Source organism: Aphelocoma coerulescens, chromosome 28 (genome assembly GCF_041296385.1).
Source record: "Aphelocoma coerulescens isolate FSJ_1873_10779 chromosome 28, UR_Acoe_1.0, whole genome shotgun sequence".
In the NCBI taxonomy this organism is placed as follows: Eukaryota; Metazoa; Chordata; class Aves; order Passeriformes; family Corvidae; genus Aphelocoma; species Aphelocoma coerulescens.
Genome location: NC_091041.1, coordinates 3,515,314 through 3,539,258, shown reverse-complemented (window position 1 = coordinate 3,539,258; position 23,945 = coordinate 3,515,314). Strand labels below are relative to the sequence as shown.

General features: G+C 49.0%; 1 protein-coding gene across 1 annotated transcript in view; it reads left to right on the top strand.

Annotated features, from left to right (window-relative positions):
• Positions 1-23,945, top strand: part of INSR (insulin receptor) — a 48,646-nt gene that overhangs the window by 24,412 nt on the left and 289 nt on the right. The window contains exons 3-18 of the mRNA XM_068997304.1: positions 6,286-6,601; positions 8,233-8,378; positions 9,144-9,288; positions 9,529-9,743; positions 12,058-12,184; positions 12,817-13,067; positions 13,424-13,591; positions 14,221-14,422; positions 19,040-19,308; positions 19,504-19,646; positions 21,096-21,255; positions 21,579-21,678; positions 21,937-22,004; positions 22,200-22,429; positions 22,711-22,821; positions 23,113-23,272. Coding sequence (XP_068853405.1) covers positions 6,286-6,601; positions 8,233-8,378; positions 9,144-9,288; positions 9,529-9,743; positions 12,058-12,184; positions 12,817-13,067; positions 13,424-13,591; positions 14,221-14,422; positions 19,040-19,308; positions 19,504-19,646; positions 21,096-21,255; positions 21,579-21,678; positions 21,937-22,004; positions 22,200-22,429; positions 22,711-22,821; positions 23,113-23,272 — 2,811 coding nt within the window. The remainder of the gene's footprint in view (positions 1-6,285; positions 6,602-8,232; positions 8,379-9,143; positions 9,289-9,528; positions 9,744-12,057; positions 12,185-12,816; positions 13,068-13,423; positions 13,592-14,220; positions 14,423-19,039; positions 19,309-19,503; positions 19,647-21,095; positions 21,256-21,578; positions 21,679-21,936; positions 22,005-22,199; positions 22,430-22,710; positions 22,822-23,112; positions 23,273-23,945) is intronic.

The following is a 23,945-nucleotide window of genomic DNA, read 5'->3' as shown; positions in this document are numbered from 1 at the left end:
GTACTGTAATATCTTATTTTATAAATAACACTTTATTTTAGTGCTGGTTGTAAAATCTGGGATTTATTTGGCACTTGCTCTTTCCCGAGCTGGTGGTGAGAACTGCAGCCCTTTGTTGTGGGTTGCAGCACTTGAGTCGATGCCTCTTGGAAGGGTTGTTCCTTGGTTGTCTTTGGGGAAAAGGGAGGGATGAGTGTTGTTAGAGCAGCTGAGCTCTGGGAATAAGTGACATCAAATTTGCTTGAGCATCTTGTGATTATTTCCTGAATTTTGCTTGACCACTGCGGCCGACGCTGGGCGTTGCTGGCAGGATTTTGGTATCACCGTGTTAACTTCTTATTTTTTATTCTCTTCTAGTTACTCCATTTATTTTGTAGATTCAGGAAGGGCTGGGGGAGCTGCTGTTGTTTGTCCCCAAGGAGATCAAAAGTCCTTGTGCTTTTTACAGTCCACTGGACCTCTCCAACTCTGTCCCTCCCAGGCATGTTTCTGCCTGTGTGGTGCCCTGGCAGCAGTATGTCCAGTGCAGCCCAGAACTGCTGCTGGTGGGGTTTGGGGTTTAGGTTTCTGCCTCTCTGGTCCCCGTGACATGAAGAAATAACTGAAGGAATAAGCCAGAGTGCGGTGGGGTTTGCAGCACATTGGGTTTTTTGCAGTCATCCTCTGTCCACACACTCTGCTGTGGGTTTTAGATTTATTTTTTACTTAGTCTTCACCAGACACAGTTTTGCTTAATTTAATAGCTCTTTTCAGCCTTATGATACATTAATGCACTGGGATTAGGTGTTGTCTTGATGTGTTCAGATCAAATAAATGCTCACAAGAAAATAGATGATCATGAGTGAAAAAAATAAAAATTGGTTTAGGGATAAAAATTACGTTTACAGGACAAATGGCATTTAACAACTTACTGAATTAGGGGTCTTCTTGACCAGAAGGGAATGAGTGAAAGAGCAAAAGCGATCAAGTCAAAAATACTGTGTGTGTACAACAGGATTTCATACATCATTATATAGGGAGTAAGACCCATATGGATTTCCATAGCAGCAATGCTGCTCAGCACTTGCAGCAGGAAACAAGCCCAGGCTCTGTAGTACTAAATTAAGATCACATGCTTGCAACACACTGAGGAGTTACTGCCGGGGGCGATTAGTCCTTGGGTTTCCTTTTTTTTCTTTCCCCTTTCCTTGTTGGTTTTGTTTTTGTTTAGAACCACAAGAACCCATTGCTGTGGAGGGCACTGTACCGTTAGGAAATGAAATTACAGTTCCCTCTGCAGCTGTAACTCAAGTAGGACTCTGTGTGGATAAATTTATATGTCACATCTCGCAGCCATTTACAGTAAGAGGGGGAAAAAAGCCACGGGGACGTGCAGAGCGCTGCGATCCTGTTTCTGTGGGGCTCTGGCTTTGGGTTCTGTGCGTGTGCCCGTCATCTAACATGACACCAGCCCAGCCCTGGCACCAGGGCAGCCGTGTCACGGCCAAAACAAGCCATTTTCAGCCGTGGCAACGCCGGCTTCATGCTGGCTCCCTCCTGCCTTCCCCTCCCGCTTATAAACACCCCGCGCGAATCAAATGCTGAAAAACCCATGGCAGCCCTTCAATTGCATTAAATTGCATTAGGCTGATGAGGTTTCTGCGTGGTGGTGGGAGGCCAGGGCTGGCTGGGGAGCTGGCAGGGTTAAGGCTGTTTGCCTTGTGCAGATAGCGGGCGGTTGGGTTGGATGCCTCCCCTGCGCAGGCAGCAAATGCATTGGCTGAGGTTGAGGGCGGTTCTCCTGCCACAGTTGTTTTGTGTCCTGGACTCCGTTGGATCTGGAGCCTCCTAATTGCCTTGTCTGTAATCAAAATAGAGTTTGTGTAAGCCAGGGGAGAGGAGCTGATGGTGTGAGGGGAGCTTGCTGCTCGTCATCGGCTGGGCACTGGACACCCGTGGTGGCCGAGGGGGACCCGTGGTGGCCCAGGCTGCCTCCGCTGACCCCCGTCCACACACACAGGCCTTGTTACTGCACTGTAAAAAGATCACATTTATTCACAACAGATCAGTCCCAAACCCATGTGGTGCCTGGACAGCACACGTGCAGCATTTTGATGTTTGTATGTGTGGTTTAGAATTTGTCCTTAATGAACTGTGTTCCTCTTACCCAACCCAAACCACCACCTCTGTGAACACCCAGTTCAGCTCACCCAGGATGTTGCTATTTAAACCCACCCAGTGGCAGAGAATCCCAAAGGAACAGCAAAACTTAATCCTGAGTGGTGTTTTTCTCCTTCTTTCTCGGACAATTCACCGTTTTATTAACAGAAAACAAGAAAAAAGACCTAACACCGAAGTTTTTAACAGCTTAATGCTTAATTGACTTGCCTGTTAAATACGGATCTCCTGGTTACCTGTGCTGGCTCGGGAATGTGTTTACAGTATCAGTGTGTTTAGTTTCCACCTGGAGCACGGGGAAGTGGTGAAACACGGGAGCGATCCACGGAGGTAGGAATTCCTTTGCGCTGACTCCGCGGCCGCCTGTCCCCCCCAGCTGGGCCTCAGCAGCACGAAGAAATGTCCGTTTGAATCTCTAATCAGAGAGGTTTGGAAAAGGCATTGTTTCCTCAGTCTTGGGAGCCACGCTAGCAGCGAGTTAAATATTTATTCGCCCCTGGAACAACAGGTTTGAGCCTCTTGTGTCGCTGCGCTTCTCCCCGGGTTCGTGAACGTTGGGCTCTTTGTCAGCTTTGGGACGGGGATTTTAAACACCCTGTTCCTACAGATCTGCTGAGGAGGTGTCGTGGCTGTGCTGGGCAGCTTTGTCCTGGTGCTGGTGCTGAAGCCATGGCCCTGCAGCAGCTTTTGTGGTGCAGTGTGGTGGCTTCTGCCCCTACCCAGAGTGGCTGTTCCTTTGTCTCTCGCTTGGGTTTGTGGAGCTCCCTTTGGACTTTCTGTGAGGAATGGAGAGAGTCACTTTTTTCCCTGTGCTGAGAGCAGGGCCCTGCATTGTCCCAAAGTCTCACACAGCCTTAACAGAGGCTGGGGGGTGTGGGTGTCATGTCTGAACCTTCCCTGAGCCTCCCCACATGTTGCAGACTGAGCCACAGCTCCCAAAAGTGCCATCTGAGAGTCACAGAATGCCCTGAGTTGGGAGGAACCCACAAGAATCATCAAGTACAAACACACCAACAGTCCCACCCTGTGCCCCCCTGAGAGCCTTGTCCAGACTCTCCTGGAGCTCTGGCAGCCTTGGGACCCTGACCATTCCCTGGGGAGACAATCTTTTCATGCAAGAAGGCAAATCTCTGTGGGCCATGGCAATTACTGGGGTCTGCAGACGTGGGTGGAGAAGGGTAACGAGGTGCACAAAGCTATGCAGTGTTGACCTGCTGTGAAAGCACAACGTGGCAGTGAAAAACCCAAACAAAACCCGTATTTCTGGCCCATCTGAATCACATAACCTGGAGTACCAGTTGTAGGAAGACGTAGTGAAGATACTCTGGAGAGGTTTTACACGACTTGAGGTGCTCTCTAAAATGCAGACTTTGATAATGTCATGACATCTGTTCAGGGTCTTGGGTAATGAGGATTTGGACAAAATGGTGATTGACAATTTCTGGTCTTGAGTGCTTAATGGAAAAAGAGCTGTTGCCTTGGGGCTTTGCTTTCTTCGAGCTGTCTTTGAGACATCAAAAGCTCGTGGAACAGGAAAAAGAGAAACGTTAAGAACGGTTTAAAAATAGTTTAATTGTATCTTCTGAAAACCTTTGGAGTGGAGACTTTAGGCGGTTTCTGCCCTGTGAATACTTGCAGCTGAGTTCAAAATGTGTAAATAAGCACAGGGCTTTGAAGATTAGTTTCCATAACAAATTAAATAAAAATATTGTGTGACAGAATGTTAAGTAGGTGCCATGTGTCACCAGGTGCTTTGCATCAGGGCTGGCTTTTCCCAATTACCTGTCTGCTCCGCCGACTCCTTGGGAAACAAATGCTGTCCTTTGGGTTCTTGAAACTTTGTAGTTCTTGAGCATGAAAGAGACACGGGAAAACTCCCCTGTGGAGGAAATGCTGGTGAGGAACACTGGGAATTGTGCTGGCAGCACTCGCCCTCCAGCTCCCACAAACCATTCCTGCATTTGCCTCAGCATTTGCTTCCCAGCTGGAAGCTGACCCTGCTCCAGGGAGGAACCAAGCAGTGCAGGATTCCTTGCAGGACATCTCTGTGTCAGGGGAGGTGTGGGAGAAGCAGCCCAAGCTTTCCCCCTGCTCATAAACCTTGATATTTCAGGCTGGAATTAGTAAGTTTGATAGTGTTTTGGACTGAATTCTGGAATTTTCTGTTGTAAATATTTCTAATAAACGGCAGCCAGGACACCTGTTCCTAGACTGTGCTCATCTATGGCCTGGTAAGGAATGCATAACAATTTAAAACATCCGTGTATAACCTGGCTTCTCATTTTGTATTTAGTCTAATGCAAGGTGTTATCTGCTGCTGTTTGGTGTTGAATTTCAATCAGGTACTATTTGTGACAGGTTCACAAAATAAGACCTGTTGCTAGAAAAGGACAAAAAGTTGCTCAGCCTGAAAGGAAATTATTTTGAATGGATTTTTTTGCAATGGATGAGTGGTGCACAGAGAAAACACCTGCAGTGAAGGGCTAACACGGAAGCAGTAAGATATTGGAGATTAAATTGTCCTTGTGGTAGAATTCCAACGTTATCCATTTCATATTTCTTCAAGGGACTTTATCAGGCTGGAGCAGACCAGAGGTTGCTCATCTTTACTACCTCATCTACTGCTGCTTATTCCAAGAATGGCATTAACAGCTTTAACACACTTAATTCTGCAATCCCTTAACATGGGGCGGAGGAGGATTTTCTTCCTAACACAGCTGGGGATTGGATCATCCAAACATGTTGTGCTGTGGATCCCACATGCTGCTCCTTTAGCCGGATAAAACCAGACCATGTTCCACTGCTGGGCTGCTCAAATGCCTTAACCAGAAATTAAAGACAACATTTCACCTCTGGACATCGCTGTGTCCAGGACCTCCCAAATAAAGCCCCTCCTGCCTTGACACTGAGTATTGGACAGAAAGCTGGGGAAATTTTGAGGCAGATGGTGTTAATTCAGGATTTATTGCTGTCTCCCTTCACCAAGGAGCTGCTCAGGTGCTCCCTCAGACACAACACTGGTTTGGTGAGGACAAGGGGATGTCTTGATCTGCATCTTGGCAATTCACAGCTGGATCCCAAAGGCTGTGAGGATAAATCCAGGTCCCTGTCTCCCATCTAAAGCCCTTCCTCCTCTTCTAAAGCCCTGCTTGGCATTGGGTGTTTGCTCTTGGAGTGCTGATTTCAGCTCTGTTCTCTTCCCTGATGGGAAGTTCTGTGGCGTGTTCTGGATTACAGAGTTGGATTTAACCAGTTCAGCCTCGTTTGAACAGCTCAGACTGAGCGTGGAGGTGCTGAGGGGCAGGACTGACCTTCCCCCTAGAGCTTCTCTGGGTTTGTTCATCCTGCCCTCCCGCTCCTCCCCGAGTTACTCACGGTGTTTGCTCCTAGCTGTGCCCGCTTGGTTTCCAGTTCAAAGCCCAAACCGCTCGTTAGAGGTGTTGTGGGGTGCTAGGTAATGAGTAATTAAAAAGAAAACCATAAAAACCTCAAGCAATAACACTTGTGGGTGCCCTTCTTTGTGGACTTGTTGGGAGAGTCACTGAGAAGCTCATGTTGGTGCCAGGGCTTCCTCCAGGAAGCCAGGGACAGGGTGATAGATGGGAAGCAAATCCTGATGAAGCCGAAGGGTTGTGTAAAAGTGCTGTTGGATGTGTTATTTGCAGTTCTGCTGTAGGAAACTTCAGATTCTTAAACTGAGAAGCAAGAATCTTCTGGCTGAAACTGCCTGTGCCAGGCTGGGAAGCTCTTGCTGTGGAGTCTCATCACTCCTGAGCTTGAGAAATAACATTGGAGTCACCAAGGCTCTCCTCGAGGCTCTTAGTGCCAGACCGAGGGAACAGGAAAACTCAGTTTTCTTCTTTTGAAGATGGGCATTGATGAGTTATGAGGGTGAATGATAACACTCCTCAAAAACGTTCTTAAAACGTGAAATTTCCACTGAAAGGCAGCGATGAGGCAGAATTTACACTGCCAAGTGGCGATGAGGCAGATGCCTGCGCTCCGCGGTTGCCCCTTTGCAAAGGGAGTTCCCAAGGCGAGCAGGACCAGGTGTCACAAGCTCTCAGGGTCACACACGGCCAGGCTCTCCTGTGACACTCACCTGCCTTTGCTGTTTTCCCTTGCCAGTCTGTCCCCCTGCCTGCAAGTCGCAGGGCTGCACCTCGGAGGGGCAGTGCTGCCACAGCGAGTGCCTCGGGGACTGCACGGAGCCCAACGACCCCGACAAGTGCGTGGCCTGTCGCAACTTCTACCTGGACGGGAGGTGTGTGGACAACTGCCCCCCCGGGCACTACCGCTTCGAGGGCTGGCGCTGCGTCACCTTCAGCTTCTGCCAGGAGCTGCACAACAAGTGCAAGAACGCCCGGGAGTCGGGGTGTCACGTCATCCACAACAACGAGTGTGTGCACGAGTGCCCCTCGGGCTACATCATGAATTCCAGCAAGTGAGTAGCTGCTCTGCAGGGCACAAAACTGGGGGGGGGGGGCTGGGCTGGGCTTTCCTCCCCCTTGGACATGGGGTTTGGGTGCTGTGTCATGGCCAGGAGAAGTTTCTGGCGTTGGAGCGTCTGTGGCAATCACCTGGCCGACTTTAATATGATTTACAAAGTAATACCTTGCTAATTCAAGCCATTGAAAGCTCTCCCTGTCATGAGCTGGTAGTTTATTCTTCCCTTGGCTTCCCTTGCTTCCTCTCAAGTCTGGAAAAAGGGGGAAAGGGAGATGGAGAGAGGACAAGGAAGAGCATCCTCAAGCTGGAAGGGTCTCTCTGTAATGGCGTGGGAGGAGGGAGGTGGGCAGTGGAGAGGCTTTAGCAGCCCTGCTTCCCTCCCCTCTGGAGCAGCCTCAGGCCAGGGAGCCAGGCTGGAAAGGCACAACAGGGAGAGGTCATGGCTAATGAGGAGAGCGCAGCGTCCTCTGAGTGCTCGTTCTCAGAATATCTGTCCCTCATGCCTGTAATTACTTTCATTGAGCAGGTTCAAGCTGTGCCAGACATAAATGCACAATGTAACAAACAAGTGTAGCACGAATCGGAGCAGGGAGCAGCCATTCTGTCTGTTCCCAGGGGGTTTTGACAAAGGAATAAGGAATTAAATAATTTATGTTGCTGAGCTGTTTATCACTGCAAACTTGGTTGTTTGTCCCACAATACCATTCCATATTGTGATGAGTCAGATTTCCTACGAATATTGGTCACTTTGTGCTCACGTGTGTTTGCTCCTGCCATAATAATTTCAGGGAATTCACTGTCAATGAGACTTTTTATGCCATTTCCTGTTTTGCTTTTCCACAGAATGAACAAGCAGCCCCCAAAGTAGCTATGCTGCTTGTGCAACAGCCCCGTGGCCTCTCCTGTGCTGTTCCAGGCTGCTGCCAGTGGGACCTCACAGCTCTGCTCCCTGCTTTTCCTAGAGCATTTCTCTCTCTGAACTAGTTGGGAACACATTCTTGTGGTGGTGTGACAAGGGCAAGCCATCAGCTCGTACTATTTAAGCAGTATTTCCCCAGAGCACAAAGCACATTCTTGCCTTTTTTAAAGCAACATTGTGTGCAGTCCTCACTCAGAGGATTCCCAGATGAAGGGCCAGCTCTCCACTCATCAATTACATGTTTGGTTAACAATCTTGGGATGAAGACTGGGCTGGAGTTTGTTATCTTGAAACCCCTGGGATAGAGAGCACCGGGCAGCATTGTGGCCAGTTTCATCTTCAAAATAATTCAGGTCACTTCATTTTGTTATGTAGGAAGAGATGGAGTGATTCATGTTTGAAGTGTGGAAATGACAATTTAAGACAATTTAAATTTATCAGCAGTTATTTTCAAGGCCAGGTTGGATGGGGCTTGGAGCAACCTGGTCTAGTGGAAGGTGTGGAAAGGGGTTGGAATGGGATGAGCTTTAAGGTCCCTTCCAACCTAAACCATTCCATGATTCTGTGACTCTCTTTGGAGTTCCTAAGTGCTGCTCACAGCAAGTGAATCCCATGGCTTATTGTCACTTGAGATTCATGGCTCTGCTTTTGGGAAGTGCTGGGGCCATCCTGCCTCACCCCTGCACTCCTCCTCTCCTGTTTTGCAGCCTGCACTGCACGCCCTGCGCGGGGCCCTGTCCCAAGGTGTGTGACTTTGGCAAGGAGAAGACGATCGACTCGGTGACGTCGGCGCAGGAGCTGCGGGGCTGCACGGTCGTGAACGGCAGCTTGGTCATCAACATCCGGGGAGGAAGTAAGTGGGGCATGGGCGAGGAGTGGGCAGCACGGGGTGGCAGCCAGGGAATGGGGCACTGCCCTGAGCTGGGGCTCTTCCCTTGGCTGTGACCACCCTCAGTCTCAGAGGGACCCAGAAGAATAAGCACTGCCTTTGCTGTTGGCTGACATATGCCTTAAAACAGAGGGAAAAATGAACTGTTTCTTGTTAATCTTCATAGCAGAAATGGGTAATAAAATCCTTCAATGGAAAGGAATATCAATAAAACAACCAAACCTGATGTATTGTAGAACTGTATGTCTAGAACTGTTTGGCTCTGCTATTGGTGCTGAATGGATTAGTCAAGAAATACCATTCACAGACTTCAATTATGCTGCTCTTAAGCATGCAGCACTATAAATTCGAGGGTCTGGAAGAGTTCACGATTACAGAAGGTATTCACTATATGAATTTCTCATATTTGGCATGATAAATACATGTATTTTGGAGAATATTTAAAAACAAACATTATACAAATTTATCTTGGAAATTAATAGCAAAATAATGTTCTGAACAAGGTGCAGATATTAGAGTTTCATCATAGTGCTTTGAAATGCTTCATAAATTTTAGAGTATTTAAAATAAGCAAGGGCTCGACGTGCTCATTTGGCGTTTTTTTGTTAATGGATTTTTGTGAGTTCTCATGAATTAACATAAAGCAATCGTTTAATACATTCGGGCTCCGATGTGGGTGTTCCTCTCTGTGATACCAGAAAACTCTTCCCAATGTTCTCCTCTCTGTAGATAACATAGCAGCTGAGCTGGAAGCGAATCTTGGCTTGATAGAAGAAATCTCAGGTTACCTAAAAATTCGCCGCTCTTATGCCTTGGTTTCTCTTTCTTTTTTTCGGAAACTCCATCTGATTAGAGGAGAGACACTCGAAGCTGGGTGAGTTCTCTCAAAAGATGCTTTATTTGAATGCTTTGAAGTACAAGGAGTGCCAGTTCTATGAGGGTGATTTGTATTGGGAAACAATTCCTAAGTTATTTTTAAATGTTCCTCTGCCTGTGGCTTGTACCCTACCAGGGCAGACAATTTGCATTCATTTTTCTTTGGTGTGAGGGTTAGTGCAAGAAGAGTTTTCCATTCATCCCCTCCCAACCCACGTTTTCATTCCTCTGATTTCAGAAATTACTCCTTTTATGCCTTGGACAACCAGAATCTTCGCCAGCTCTGGGACTGGAGCAAACACAACCTCACTATTGCACGAGGCAAACTCTTCTTCCATTACAATCCCAAGCTGTGCTTGTCAGAAATCCACAAGATGGAAGAGATCTCCGGGACTAAGGGGCGTCAGGAGAGGAATGACATAGCCCTGAAAACCAACGGGGATCAAGCCTCATGTAAGAGTCTCAGAATGCAGCCTTGCTTCCCTTTCCTGTCCCTCTGCCTTGCTCTCCTCATACCCCTCTTTCTCCCAGCCCAGCCCATGATGTTTTTCCGTGGCCTGTCCTTGTCCCTTTGGTAAAGCAGCAGATTTGCCCCTTGCCTGTGCACTCAGTGCCACTGTCACTGTGCCACCAGTAAAAGTCCCCACGGGATCTCCCTCTGGCAGCCTTGGGTCCCACAAAGCCCTGGGAGGTTTTTGGAGCTGGGAGTGTATTTATTGTGTCTTTTTGAAGAGTTTAGCACAATGTATCCTCGGCCTGGGCTGGGACTTTGTGTTACTTCTGAGTACCTGATTAATAGTCATAATCTGCTTTTCCCATGTCATGAGGCGACGGTGCGCACACGGAATAAACATGGGAGAAACGGGATTTCCACCCATCCCTGTGGCCACGTGAGGCAATTGCCATGACAGCAGTCAGAGAAAATTTTCCAACAATTTTTGCAATGCCTCTCTGAGGTTTTTCACCTACCAGCTTTCTTCAGGAGCAACGATTAGACAGTGCCTGTGTCAGCAAGCAGCGTGGGGTTGGCTTTACGCTGGCGCTGAAGTCGTGCTGCTGAAGATGGACTTTTGCAGACACTTATTTTGGCAGCAGTACTGCAATAAATGCAGTCCTTCTGCACCCCCAGCCCCACTGTTTGCTCTCTTTCTGTGCCACACAATCCCCTTCCCCTGTTTGTACCAGGGCTGTGTGGTGAGCCAGATTGTGGAAGTGATCAGGGGTAGGAAATACCCAGCTTTGTTCTGAGCTGGTGACATCTCTTTGCTCTGATTCAGTGCTCAGCCCCACAGAGATTCACCAGACAGGAACAGGAGCATGTGCAGGTGGATGTGGGCCCCTTGCAAGTATTCTGTGAAGGACAGATGACGTGGGGACAGAGGCAGTGACCCATCCATGCAGTATTCCAGCAATTGTGCTGTGATCCTGGGAGATGCTTAGGCAGGAATTGCCACCAAAAAGCCCAGCATTAACTGAACTGGGATTTCAGATGCTGGCTCACAGCCTGCAGGGCAGCTTGGGTCATCCTGTGGCTTCACTGTCCCTCTGCTTTTGGGGACAGCACTGCCAGAAGAGCCCAAGGTACCTTCTCACCCAAAACATTTCATGATTCTGTGACCCTCCTGTCCTGCCCTCATTGCCCTGATGTAGCTGTTTGTGAACAGACCTAAAAAGTGAAGATCTTTCAGTTGACTCGGTTTCCTGGTCTGGTTTCCCACATATCAACAGATGCAGTCAGGCCAGCACAGTGGGAGAAGGGAATGCTATGGCTGTGACCTAAAAACTGGCGGGACCAGTGAAAAACACACACGGAGCCTCTGGGGCACCACAGCTCCAGCCTGGGCAGAGGGAAGGAGCACAAGGAATCAGCTGTCTGTAAAGTTCATCTCCTCCCATGAGACACTGAAAAGCTCTTCCCACATTGGGGATGAACCTGGATTTGGGCAGATCCATCTCTGCCTGTGGCTGTGAGCAGCTCCTGCATTGGTGTTCGGTGTGAAAGCAGCTGGAGGAGACAGTTGCATTTCTCTTTGCCAGCTATACCCCCACCCTGCTGAGCTGGTGTCTGTGCCACCCCCACCTCAAACCACAGCTTGCCAGGGTGTTTGGCTTTTTGTTTGCTTTTACATTTCAAGCTCAGCTTTCACACTGGCAGCATCCTGTTTACTAAAAAAAAAAAAATAGAAAGGGAAGAAAAAAAAAAAAGCCCTTGTTTGTTCTGGATGTGGTGCCAGTGAAATGAATGTTCTTCCTCCCATTGCAGCTACTGCAGGAATAACAAATTCAGTCAGAGCCACTTGGGCTGGGGGCACAAAACATATTGTACCATGTCCCTTGAGCTCCATCCTCCTGCAAACACCCTCCCCCTTGCAGAGGGACCACACTACTCCTGGCAAGGCTGGGAATTCTTCTCCTTCATTTTTGTGGCCTGTTGTCTTCTCTGCAAACCATAGTGCTGGGTTCAGCTGTGCAGATCATCATAAACTGTGAAATACGTCACCTTTAGATTTCCCACTTTTTAGAATTTAGTTCAGCTCTTCTACTGAGTCATTTTCATGAAGTCACAGAAAAATTTAACCTTAGGAGGGCATCAATTCCAACCCCTGATTTGGGGTAGGAATGGCTTTGAAGTAAGATAAGGTTTTACTGGGCAACTCTTCTCAGTGCCAACATTCTCACATTTATCTTAAACTTCTAAGATAATTAAACCCAAAAACTTTCATTTTTTAGCATTAATGAAACTGTTGTCATTTCTCATTTGTTACAGGTGAAAACGAACTGCTGAAATTTTCTTCCATTAGAACTTCTCATGACAAGATCCTTCTGAAGTGGGAGCCCTACTGGCCCCCTGATTTCCGTGACCTCCTGGGGTTTATGCTGTTCTACAAAGAGGCGTAAGTGATCCCCCTCAGGTCACAGATAAATGGCCTTGTTGGGCTGCCACGAGCAGCTGCTGGCACTGGAAGGTGGATGTTAAACCTGCTGGATGTTTTTGCTGTAGGCAAAGCTGTTTAGTCTCTGATTTTGTGGCTCCTACACTAAAGTTCCCAGCGATACCCTTCTTTAAAAGTGTTCATTAAGATCCCTGACTTGTGCACAGGCACAATTCCTCTTTTAAGAACAATCCAAACTTTAGTTATTCCTGCTGTTCTAGACACACGTGCTCGAACCATGGAGGTCCTCATCTCCTCACTATCTCCATGGGATGCTGAGGGTTTTATCCCCTTTGAGGTGGGAAAGATTCTTTTAGAATCGAGGTAACCAAGCTGATTTTCATAAAGCTGGCAATAATCAGTCTGGATTTAGTTGTTGGGGTCTTGTGTGGCACCTGCAGGACCTGCTCTGTGATGCTGTCAGAGGCCCAGGCAGCAAAGGTCCCACAATGGCTCCCTTTCCGAATAAATACAATGAGATAATTTTACTTTCTCTGAAGGGTAAAGGGTGGTAACTTTCAGTGATGTCTTTAGAAATGGTTTTAAGAGCCTGAATGAGGATTCTGTTAATTGGAGCCATCTCTTTCACAAAGTCCCTACCAAAACGTGACAGAGTTCGATGGCCAGGACGCCTGTGGCTCCAACAGCTGGACAGTTGTGGATGTTGACCCCCCACCACGCTCAAACGAGCCCAAAGCCCAGGCCCAGCCAGGATGGCTCCTGAGGGGCCTGAAGCCCTGGACACAATATGCAGTGTTTGTGAAAACCCTGGTCACCTTCTCTGACGAGCGGCGGACGTACGGCGCCAAGAGCGAGATCATCTACGTGCAGACCAACGCCACGGGTCAGTGCAGCACATTCCTGGGGTAAAAACAGGCCTAAATAATTCTGCCTGGGTGGGGGTTGTGGTAGTCCCATATCCAGGAAGCTTTCCACTGCCCTCCTTTGGTAGGAAGGAATTCCTAAACCAGTGGTGTGATTCCAGATGGTCCCAATGGGCACCTGTCCAGTTTGTGTGGCCTCATGTAAGAATCACTAAGGCTGGAAGAGACCTCCAGGATCATCCAGCCCAGCCTGGAAGAGCCTGCTGGGTGCCAGGGAATGCTTGATTCCCACAGAAATGGAAATTTGCCTGTGCTGGTCCCTGCTTTGCCAGGCCCTGGCAGGGCAGTGCAGTGACCTCTGCCTCTTCCCACACAGTTCCGTCGGTCCCGTTAGATCCGATATCCGTTTCCAACTCTTCATCCCAAATCATCCTGAAGTGGAAGCCGCCCTCGGAGCCCAACGGGAACATCACACACTACCTGGTGTACTGGCAGCAGCAGGCAGAGGACAGTGAGCTCTATGAACTCGATTACTGCCTGAAAGGTGAGTGGGTGCTTCTCCCTCCAGGCCTTTCCTTCAGTCTCTCCCAGGACTTCCTGGAGTTTCTGCCTTGGAGGTGCTCTGGGGGCCCAATTCTGCTGGATTCAGGACTGTTCTAGGAACAGCTCTGTCCCTCCCTGTTCCTGTTACATTAGGTGCCAAGGTATGTGCAAAAGGTCTAAAGCCGTTTTTTGCAAAGTAATCACATGTTTTTTCCTTTGGGGATCTCCCTTCTGCCCTTATTCCTTTTAAACTGACTTATAAGTTTAATAGCAGCAATGGAGATGGTAAAGTTAAAAATTTCAGTGCTCAGGGCCACGTTAATTTTTGAAGGCAGCTGGTGTCTGGTTTGGAATTCCCTGAGAACACAGAATTTCACTGAGGACTTCCAAAATCTCACCTGCTGCTCTGTCACCAGGACTGGGATAAAACAGCATCCAAGCTCCATTTCAAAAACAGCATTTTTGAATCAAAGGCCTGTCAGAAAAGAGGGAACTGCTCAGCCCTGGATGTGAAGTACAGGATCCCCAAATATGCCATGAGTCCTGTGTACACTGGTTTGGGATCTTTGTAGGATCAAACATCTTCCGCCAAGTCAGGCATGAGTGACACTGAAACGGTTTTGTCCCCAGGATTAAAGCTGCCCTCAAGGACGTGGTCTCCTCCTTTTGAATCTGAAGACCCCCAGAAGTATAACCAGAGTGAAGCTGAGGATGTCAGTGGGGAATGTTGTTCCTGTCCTAAAACAGACTCCCAGATCCAGAAGGAGCTGGAGGAGTCTGCTTTCCGCAAGACCTTCGAGAATTATCTCCACAACGAGGTTTTTGTGCCCAGGTGAGAACATCAAACAGGACTGTCCAGGGGTCAGGAGGAGAAAAATGTAATTGAGGATTAAATAAAAATACCAGGTTGGACACAGCCACACTGCCAGGCTTCCAGGAGCCTGTCTAGTCCAGCTGGATATGGGTGTTGGAATGGGGAGAGCTGAGCACCTACCACAGATGTTCCTGAAGATTGGGAAGATCCCGCTTTCATTTCCTTCCCCTGAATTCTCTTCAGCTCAAGAATAAAGTGAGAATCCTTAACAAACAGCCTGCAGCTCATCTGGCATCAGATGATGCCAAAAATAGCGATTTTTTTTTTCCTGTCTTGAAATTTTGTGGTCAAGTTTTTCATTGAGTTGAAAAGAAAGGAAAAGGGCAGTTTACCAGGCCACAGCCTCGTCCTTCAGCATGGTATTTGTGGCCTTCCTTCACTTAGTCTGGGAAATACCTCCAATACCATGAGGAATGTGAGTGCTGTGGGTGGTGAATGTCCTGTTTGGAGTGGCACACACAGTGTCACATTAAGTGGTGTTGAATGTCTTCACACTTCATCTGCAGCTCGGGGAGGAAGTGCTGGGGAGCAGGGTAGAATCTGTGGTGATTTACCCTCTTCCCTGTCACGCATTTTGTGCTCTAAATGTATTCTCTGCTTGCTGCCCTCAGCCAACAAACCTGAATTTGCAGCTGCCTGACAAAAGCTGGGCCACTGCACTGACCATTTTCCCTGTTGAAAGCATCCCTGGTGTTCCCTGCCCTGGTACCTGCAGTCCTCACCTGGAAGCTTGGGCAGAACCCCTCGTTCTGCTGTTCCCTGGCTGTTGGTGCCCATCAGGATGAGTTCCAGTGTGCCAGGACATGACATATTCCAAAGCAGAGAACCAAGCCATGTGCAAAAGCCAAACTTCTGATGTAGGCAGACAATTCTGACAGTCTGATCGCTTTTATTTTTCCTTTTTTCCCCCTCAATTTTATTGTGCAGCCAGCCCAGGATGCTTCTCAGGCCACCTTCTGGGGTATGTGTTTTAGGAAGAAACCAATCACCAGGATGGGCCACCTTGTCAGCCTCCTGAGGAAGAAATCCCCACATCCCATGGCCAACTAATCCTTTAAAACAAGCCAGTGGTAAAGAGACCTCCCTGGTGCCACGTGCCCTGCTCGTCTTCCCTGGCAGGCTCCAGGCTGTCGCCACATAAATCAGATTTTTTTTCCTGTGAATACTGTGCTATCATGGGCTCACAGAGCCTGGCAGAGAGCTGGGAGTGTGGTTTACTTCAGGTGCTTTTTTTGTGGCTCTTGAGGGTTCAGTGATCTCTCCTGAGGTGCTGTGTGGCCTGTCCTGGAGAGAAGGAACTTGCCAGTCACGGGAGGAATCCCAGGGATGAGGCCAGCAGGGAGCACGACATGCCAGGGCAGCAGAGTCACAGCAGTTTCTCCCTGATGTCTCCTTGTTTTCCATGTGCCATTTCTCCCCTCCTGCCCTGTTCCCAGCCATCTGATCTCTGGGCAGGATCCAGCCTTAAGCCAGGGCTGATCTCACCCCTCTGGAAATCACAGTTCCTTCCCCCTGGTCATGTTGATTCCCCACTCCAGGAGCCACTGTCACAACTCCTGAGGGTCAGTTTGCTCTGGCACTGACAAAAAAGCCAAACTAGAAGTTCAGGAATGTTCCTCTGCGCAGGCAGAGTTGGCAGGGTCTTCACACCAGGTCGCCTTTGGAGCTGAACAGTGACCATGAGAAGCTGATGCTTTGTTTCTTCTTTCCTGTGTTATTTGCTCTCATTTTGGAGGAGTTTGGCACAGACTGGAGCTCAGGGGTGGTTACACCCTGGACCAGGCTGCCCAGGGATGTGTGTGGGGTCTCCATCCCTGGAAATGGTCAAACATGGTCCTGAGCCACCTGCTGCAGCTGCCCCTGCTTTGGGCCAGGGGCTCGGGTGAGACAATCCCCAGAGGTGCTTTCCAGCCTCACCCCTCCATGATTCTGTGGAAAACAGGGAAAGATTTCAAAAAAAGTCCTGAGAGGCAGAGGAGAAGTCAGTGGCTGCTGTTCAGGGTGTCATTCCATGTATTCCCTCCATCACCACTGCAGCAAGAGCAGGAGCAGTCCCAGCTCTGTCTCTGTTGCTCTCTGTCACACACATTTGTGCCATTCCCAAAATTCTTGGGGAGCAAGATCTGAGCAATGAGTCACATTCAAAGTTACTGTTTTCCCCTGCGTTTCCCAATTCAGTTAATTGCACAGACAAATCTAAAACACTTTTGCCAGCCCAGCTGACCTGGGGTAGTTTCAGGTGTGTGGAAAAGCTTGGCTTAAGGTACCAAAGGTGTTTTTGGAATCCCCCAGCACAGGCCATACTGTGTGTGCTGAGGTGTCACTTCCAGCCCCCTCACACCCCCTGGGCATCTGTGAGAGCAGGAGGAACCTGGAGCTGAGGGTTTCACTGGAGCTGCTGAGATGGCCCCAATGCAAATTACACTGGAACAACCCTGAGAAGAATCAGATGTTTGAAAATACAGAGAATTTGGCAAGAAAATTGCTGTAAATCCAGGATAATAAATATGGGAAAATGGGGGATTTACAGCTTTAGAAGGTTTTCTTAACTTTCTGTGATTTGAGAAGGAAGGAATTCTTGCATTTTACTCTGTGTTGCATCAGTGGTCAAATTACTGTTTACTTGTGAAAAACAAAATTCCCTTGAACACGAGGATCGGCTGAATTCACACTTGATAAACAGAGGGTGGAGCTTTGCTTTTATGCAAACCAGGTTCTGTTTGACCATAAGGAATCCTTCCCAAGGAGGGAGGTGGCATGACCCAGATCTGGGTCCCTGACCTCTGCCCCATCCTGAGGGGACACTGCTCACAACACCACACAGGCTGAGGGGACAGCAGCTCCAAAAGGAGTTAATTAGTAATTAAGAAAGAGAAAACTTAAAACTGGAATGTGCTTGCTGAACCTGCTGTTTGACATCGTGTTTTGTCATCAGGTGGATGAATATTCTGTAGGAAGGAATTGTTCCCTGGGAGGGTGGGCAGGCCCTGGCACAGGGTGCCCAGAGCAGCTGGGGCTGCCCCTGGATCCCTGGCAGTGCCCAAGGCCAGGCTGGACATTGGGGCTTGGAGCAGCCTGGGACAGTGGGAGGTGTCCCTGCCCATGGCAGGGGTGGCACTGGATGGGCTTTAAGGTCCCTCCAACCCAAACCATTCTGCGATGGTGACTCTGTGAATGTTTGTGTTGTGTTGTGTACAGCCCAGTGTTAAGTTTGAGGACATCTCAAACTCTGCTTTTTGGCTGGTGGCTTTTGCTGTAGGAGGAGAAACAGCACCAGGGAAGGCAGAGGGAAGCAGGGAAGGTGGCAGAGACCTGTCAGAGCAGTCCCTGTTGGGGCTGGGGCTGGTCATGTCCTGGTGGTCAGAGGTGGCAGTGGAAAGTTCAGTTCAGCAGCAAAGATTTGCTTCAACAGCTTGTTACATTTTTAGAGCCTGGAGATGCCTCAAGTGTGGGTTCAGTTCAGGTCACTCTTTGTACCCTTTAATAGCTGCACACACATGCACACACACACAAAAAGATCATCACTCCCTTAAAATACATGGTCTGGATTTCAACTGGCATTAATTCCTTTTGTGTAACTGAATACAGTTACTGATTCACCACCTTGGTTAGTTCCTGACCTGGAATTCCCCATGGCAAATGTGTGGCAGGACATAAGAGTGTTAGATTGAGCACTTTTGGTTTGGTACTGATCCTTTTTTTTTTTTTTTTGGCCAAGAAAATGAAATTTTCGAATGGTTCTTAATTCTGTTGAATTTATTCTGTTTATTTGCTGACAAAACCTGACATTAAAGCTGGCTGGTGGCACTCAGGTGCAGACAGGGAACGTGACAGGGTCACACTGCAGGTGCTGGTTTTACAAGTGAAAAAATTGGATTTTCAGACTGAAATGCAGTAACTTGAGGAGCAACGTTTGGTTAACAAAACCACCCAATGAATATGTAATCAGAATCATGAGTTTTAAATGCATGCCTTGAAAAGGACTTAATAGATTTGATCTCTTGGGAAAAGGTTAAAATGCTTTGTGTATCCATCGAGGTTCAGCCTTAGGGATGAGAGTGGCAAATGTATTGCAGAGAGCTGGGAGAGTGGCTTTATGCTTTATAAATGCAAGTTAGTGACACTTGGGATATGTGGCACATCTGAGGTCACCGAGTCGGGGCCGTGGCGTGACCTCGTTTGCTCAGAGCTGCAGCGTGTGGGAGCTGAACTCCAAAGCATTGCAACCCTGCCCGAGGCATCCGTGAGGCAACCTGGTAAAGTTAGACTCAGCTGAGAGATCCAGGGGAACCTGAATTCTCAAGCAAATACTTGAGGCTTGGATTGGTTTATTTTTATTTTATCTCCCTGTATGCAGTTGTGTGGGGAGAAGTCTGGGGGGATACAGAATTTTATAAAGATGCATTGCTTGGTTAAAAAAAAAAATCCTGAATTTCTTCGTTGCATTGCAAATGCCAGGCTTCAATTTGAGTTTCCAGTGACAATCTGAGCTCTCCCATTTTAACTCTTCCTTTTCAGCTGGATGTGTTGACATTGACTGTAACAAATAACGTGGTGACCCGTGTTGTTTAACAGGCCATCAAGAAAACGAAGAGACCTCAGCTCTGTGGCAAACTCCACCGTGGTGTTACCCACCATCCCATCCTCCCCCAACAACTCAGCAGCAGCTGAGGGTGCAGAGGAGCAGAAACCTTTTGAGAAAGTGCTGTCGAAGGAGTCGCTGGTGATCTCGGGGCTGCGGCACTTCACCGGGTACCGCATCGAGCTCCACGCCTGCAACCACGATGCTCAGGAGTCCCGCTGCAGCGTGGCAGCTTATGTCAGTGCCAGGACCATGCCAGAAGGTGATTCTCTCCCTGAGCTCTGCTGTGGCTTGGTGGCTGTTCCCAAATGCTGTTTTTCCTATGGGAGCCAGCTGCAGTATGTAAGACTGGGGCTATCCGTATGTCCCGGTGGGAAAGGAGGATGGATGACATATTGGCAGGTGTGAATTTTGCCCTAAGACATGAAACTAAGCCTAATCTTGAACTTGGTTCTAGCTAAGGCTGATGACATCGTTGGCCCAGTTTCCCATGAGCTGGTGGAAAAGAACACAGTGCATTTGAAGTGGCAGGAGCCAAAGGAGCCCAACGGCCTCATCGTGCTCTATGAGGTGAACTACGGGCGGCTCGGGGAGACAGAGGTGAGAAGTTCTGCTTTCACTGCACCTTTGGAGAAGTGGCTCCCCCTGAGAGCCCAGGGCTCTTTAGGATTTCTCTAGTTGGGTGTCCTGGTGAGGGAACCAATGGGATACAAAATTTCACTGGTGAATTTATGTCCTCTGGAAGCCTGGGGTGACGTCAGGAAATAATCTGCCTCTGTGGTGCCTGTTTGCCCAGCAAGTTTAGCTGATTTGCCAACTTTCTGCATGGAGCTTTTTTAGAAATGTTATTTCACAGAAGGACAGAAACCCCACATTGCTGTGTCTCAGATGAAAAGCCTTAAGTTGCACCAGGGAGGTCCAGATTCGATACCAGAAAAAAGTTCCCTGCAGGAGAGCTCAGGCATTGGAATAAGTCACCCAGTGAGGTGGTGGAGTCACCATCTCTGGAAGTGTTCAAGAGGTGTCTGAATGTGGCACTTGGGGACATGTTTCAGGGCTGATAATGGTGGTGCTTGGTTGATGGTGGGACTTGTTGACTTTGAAGGTCTCTTCCAACCTTGACGTTTCTGTCATTCTGTGAAATTTAAGTTGCTCAGAGGAATTAGGATGGCGTTGAGCAGCCCTCGAGCTCTTGGGGACAGAGCTGGTGTCAGTGTGACAGGGGCAGGGCTGGTGTCAGTGCCACGGGAACAGAGCTGTTGTCAGTGTAACAGGGGCAGGGCTGGTGTCAGTGCCACGGGAACAGTGGCACTCACCAGTGCAGGGCCAGTGTCAGGGCTGAGGACCAGGGCAGCACATGGCACTTGCTCTCTGTAACCTGATCTAGTGCCCTGCAAAACACAAACCCAGCACAAACCACTAACGTGGAGCAGACTGAGAGCCTTTGGGTGTGTGTTTGCCAGCTGGGGAGGTGCTGCAGGAGCCCCAGGGAGCTGTCAGGGAGCTCTGGGTGCTGCAGGAGTCCCAGGGAAGAACTCCCAGGGAGCTCTGGGTGCTGCAGGAGCCTCAAGGAACTCTCAGGGAGCTCTGGGTGCTGCAGGAGTCCCAGGGAGGAACACTCAGGGAGCTCTGGGTGCGCAGCAGGAGTCCCAGGGAAGAACTCTCAGGGAGCTCTGGGTGCTGCAGGAATCCCAGGGAGGAACACTCAGGGAGCTCTGGGTGCGCAGCAGGAGTCCCAGGGAGGAACTCTCAGGGAGCTCTGGGTGCTGCAGGAGTCCCAGGGAAGAACTCTCAGGGAGCTCTGGGTGCTGCAGGAGCCTCAAGGAACACTCAGGGAGCTCTGGGTGCTGCAGGAGTCCCAGGGAGGAACTCTCAGGGAGCTCTGGGTGCTGCAGGAGCCTCAAGGAACTCTCAGGGAGCTCTGGGTGCTGCAGGAATCCCAGGGAGGAACACTCAGGGAGCTCTGGGTGCTGCAGGAGTCCCAGGGAGGAACTCTCAGGGAGCTCTGGGTGCTGCAGGATGAGCCTGCCACAGCCCCTGTCCCCACAGGAAGCCCATTTCTGCGTGTCCCGTAAGCACTTTGCCAGCGAGAGCGGCTGCAAGCTCCGGGGACTCCAGCCTGGGAACTACAGCGTGCGGATCCGGGCCACCTCCCTGGCTGGAAATGGCTCCTGGACAGAACCCACCTATTTTTACGTGGCTGATTATTGTGAGTTCATTTTATTTTCGACATTTAATCCCTGAAAGAAACATAGGTTATTTCTGGAGGATGGGGTGTAGCAAGCAGTGCACAGAGAACCACAGGGAGTCATTAAATATTTACCAAATACATCTGTTGTCAAGAACCTGAAATTACTTGGAAACGCGTGGCTTTTCTTTATTAGTCCTCATTCTGACCAGCCCCACATTTTGTATCTGAAATAGCCTCTAGTTTTGTATTTGTTCCAATTTATTGAAGGGGGAGATTTATTGAGGGAAAAAAATTGTATTTTGTTCCTGTGTAATACCTCCAACTCTCTCTTTCTCTCCTAGTGAATGCTCAGCCAAATATTGCTGTTATCATTGTTCCAATTATTTTTGCCATAATAATTGCTGGAATTATTGGAGCTGCTTATGTGCTTGTGAAAAAGAGGTGAGTGCAATTTTATCTTGTTTTCACCAGAAACACCAAAACTTACATCCATACAAAAGTTTCGTTGCTTTGTTGGGAGTCAGTTTTTGTTTAGTTTCTGATTTCCATAGTGATTGCAGCATTAATTTAAGTTTGTGGAAACAGTTTGTGCCTTATGGGGACAGTTTATTTGCTGCATGCTTCGGGGATTAATCAAACTGCCCTCACCTCGACGGTGTAAAAAGCTGCAAAGTGCTGAGGAATTTGTGTCTCTTCCAGACAAACCGAAGGACCAACAGGACCCCTGTATGCATCCTCCAACCCTGAGTACATCAGTGCCAGTGATGGTGAGAGCAACCAGGGCTTGTTTCTTGTGTAATCACTCAGTCAGTGCAGCTGGATGGGGTTGGAATTGTCTTTGTGGAGTTTTTTTGTAGAATCTACCCCCAGGGTGCCCTGTGGCAGCACTGAGCAAGGCTGCTGCAGGAGCATCTTTCAAAAGACGCTTGCTCAGCTCAGAGCTGTTCCCCTCTGCCCAACAGTTTATGTCCCTGACGAATGGGAGGTGCCACGGGACAAGATCACCCTCCTGAGAGAGCTGGGCCAGGGCTCCTTTGGGATGGTGTACGAGGGCATTGCCAAGGACATCGTGAAGGGAGAGCCCGAGACGCGCGTGGCCGTGAAGACGGTGAACGAGTCCGCCAGCCTGCGCGAGCGCATCGAGTTCCTCAACGAGGCCTCTGTGATGAAAGGCTTCAGCTGCCATCATGTGGTAAGTGCTGGGTGCCTCAGCAGGCAGCTCAGCTCTTCAGTGCCTTCAGAGCCCGACCCTCAGCTCGCCAAAGCAGCAGAGGCTGGGATCCATCAGAGCTGTGATCTTTCCCTGCTGGATTCCACAGAACCCGTTCTGCCCAAGTCGTTCCACTCCTGCTCTTTCTAAACCTCTCAGCCTGACAAGGCCTTGTGGGGCTGTTCTCAGCTGTTTCAGGGGGTGTTGGCTTTGCCCAGTCTGTTTGGACACAGCCTGGAGGGAATTTCTCACTCATTTTCCAGGTTCGCCTCCTCGGAGTGGTCTCCAAGGGACAACCTACTCTGGTGGTCATGGAGCTGATGGCACATGGGGATCTGAAAAGTTACCTCCGCTCTTTGAGACCTGAGGCTGAGGTAAAGACAGGAGAGAGGGAGTCTGTTGTGGAACAGAGCGACTTGATTTGGGGTTTAATACTTCTTTATTTAATGGCTTTAAGCTGAAAGAGGGTAAATTTGATTTGCTATTGGAAAGAAATTCTTGGCTATGAGTGTGAGGAGGGCCTGGCACAGGTTGCCCAGAGAAGCTGGAAGTGTCCAAGGCCAGGTTGGAAGGTGTCCCTGCCCATGGCAGGGGGTTAGAGTGAATGATCTTTAAGGTCACTTCTAACCCAGACCATTCTGTGACCCCGTGGTTTTTCATTGCAGAATAACCCCGGCCGGCCGCCCCCGACGCTGAGGGAGATGATCCAGATGGCCGCGGAGATCGCCGACGGCATGGCCTACCTGAACGCCAAGAAGTTCGTGCACAGGGACCTGGCGGCTCGGAACTGCATGGTGGCAGAGGACTTCACTGTGAAAATCGGGGGTAGGTACTGCTGGATCAGAAAATGATCCCTAAGGGCCCTTCCAACCCAGGCCATTCTGTGAGCAGAGCTGGTTCTGTGCATCGTGGTCGTTGTAAAGGCAAACTGATGAAACCAACGTGTCAAACACAGGTGATTCTCGCTGTCTGCCTTGGGGAAATTGCAGCACTTCCCTCTCTTTCTTCCCTGTGACAGAATTGTGGGGATGTCAGGATGAGCAACATCTCCTGTAGAACCCCAGAGCAGCTTTTCTCACCTTCTCTATTTCCAAACCTCTGTCCTAAAAGTTCGTTGCTCTTCCAGCCTAAACTACCTGGGTTTGTCTCACTGGTCTTCACTTCCATGAGAATTATGACAAAGAAGGTGTTGGGTACAACAAACCCAGTGCTGATAATCCTGTCATTGGGTCAGGTGGCTTTTAAAAGTAATTTAACCCAGTTTTTAACCCAAACTCTTTTAGAAATAAGTAAATACAACATTTAAAAATAACCTGAAACCCCACAGTATGGTGATTTTTTAGAGTTCTCTGGAGTTAAAGCCAGGGTAGTGGGATTTCAGGCAAAGGGAGCTCTGTTTTACTTACAGAGGATGAATAAAATAATGTTTAGAATAGAAGCTGTCACCAAAAGATTTAACTCTGGAGTCTCTGTTGTGGCTCTGTAGAAAAAATGCAGG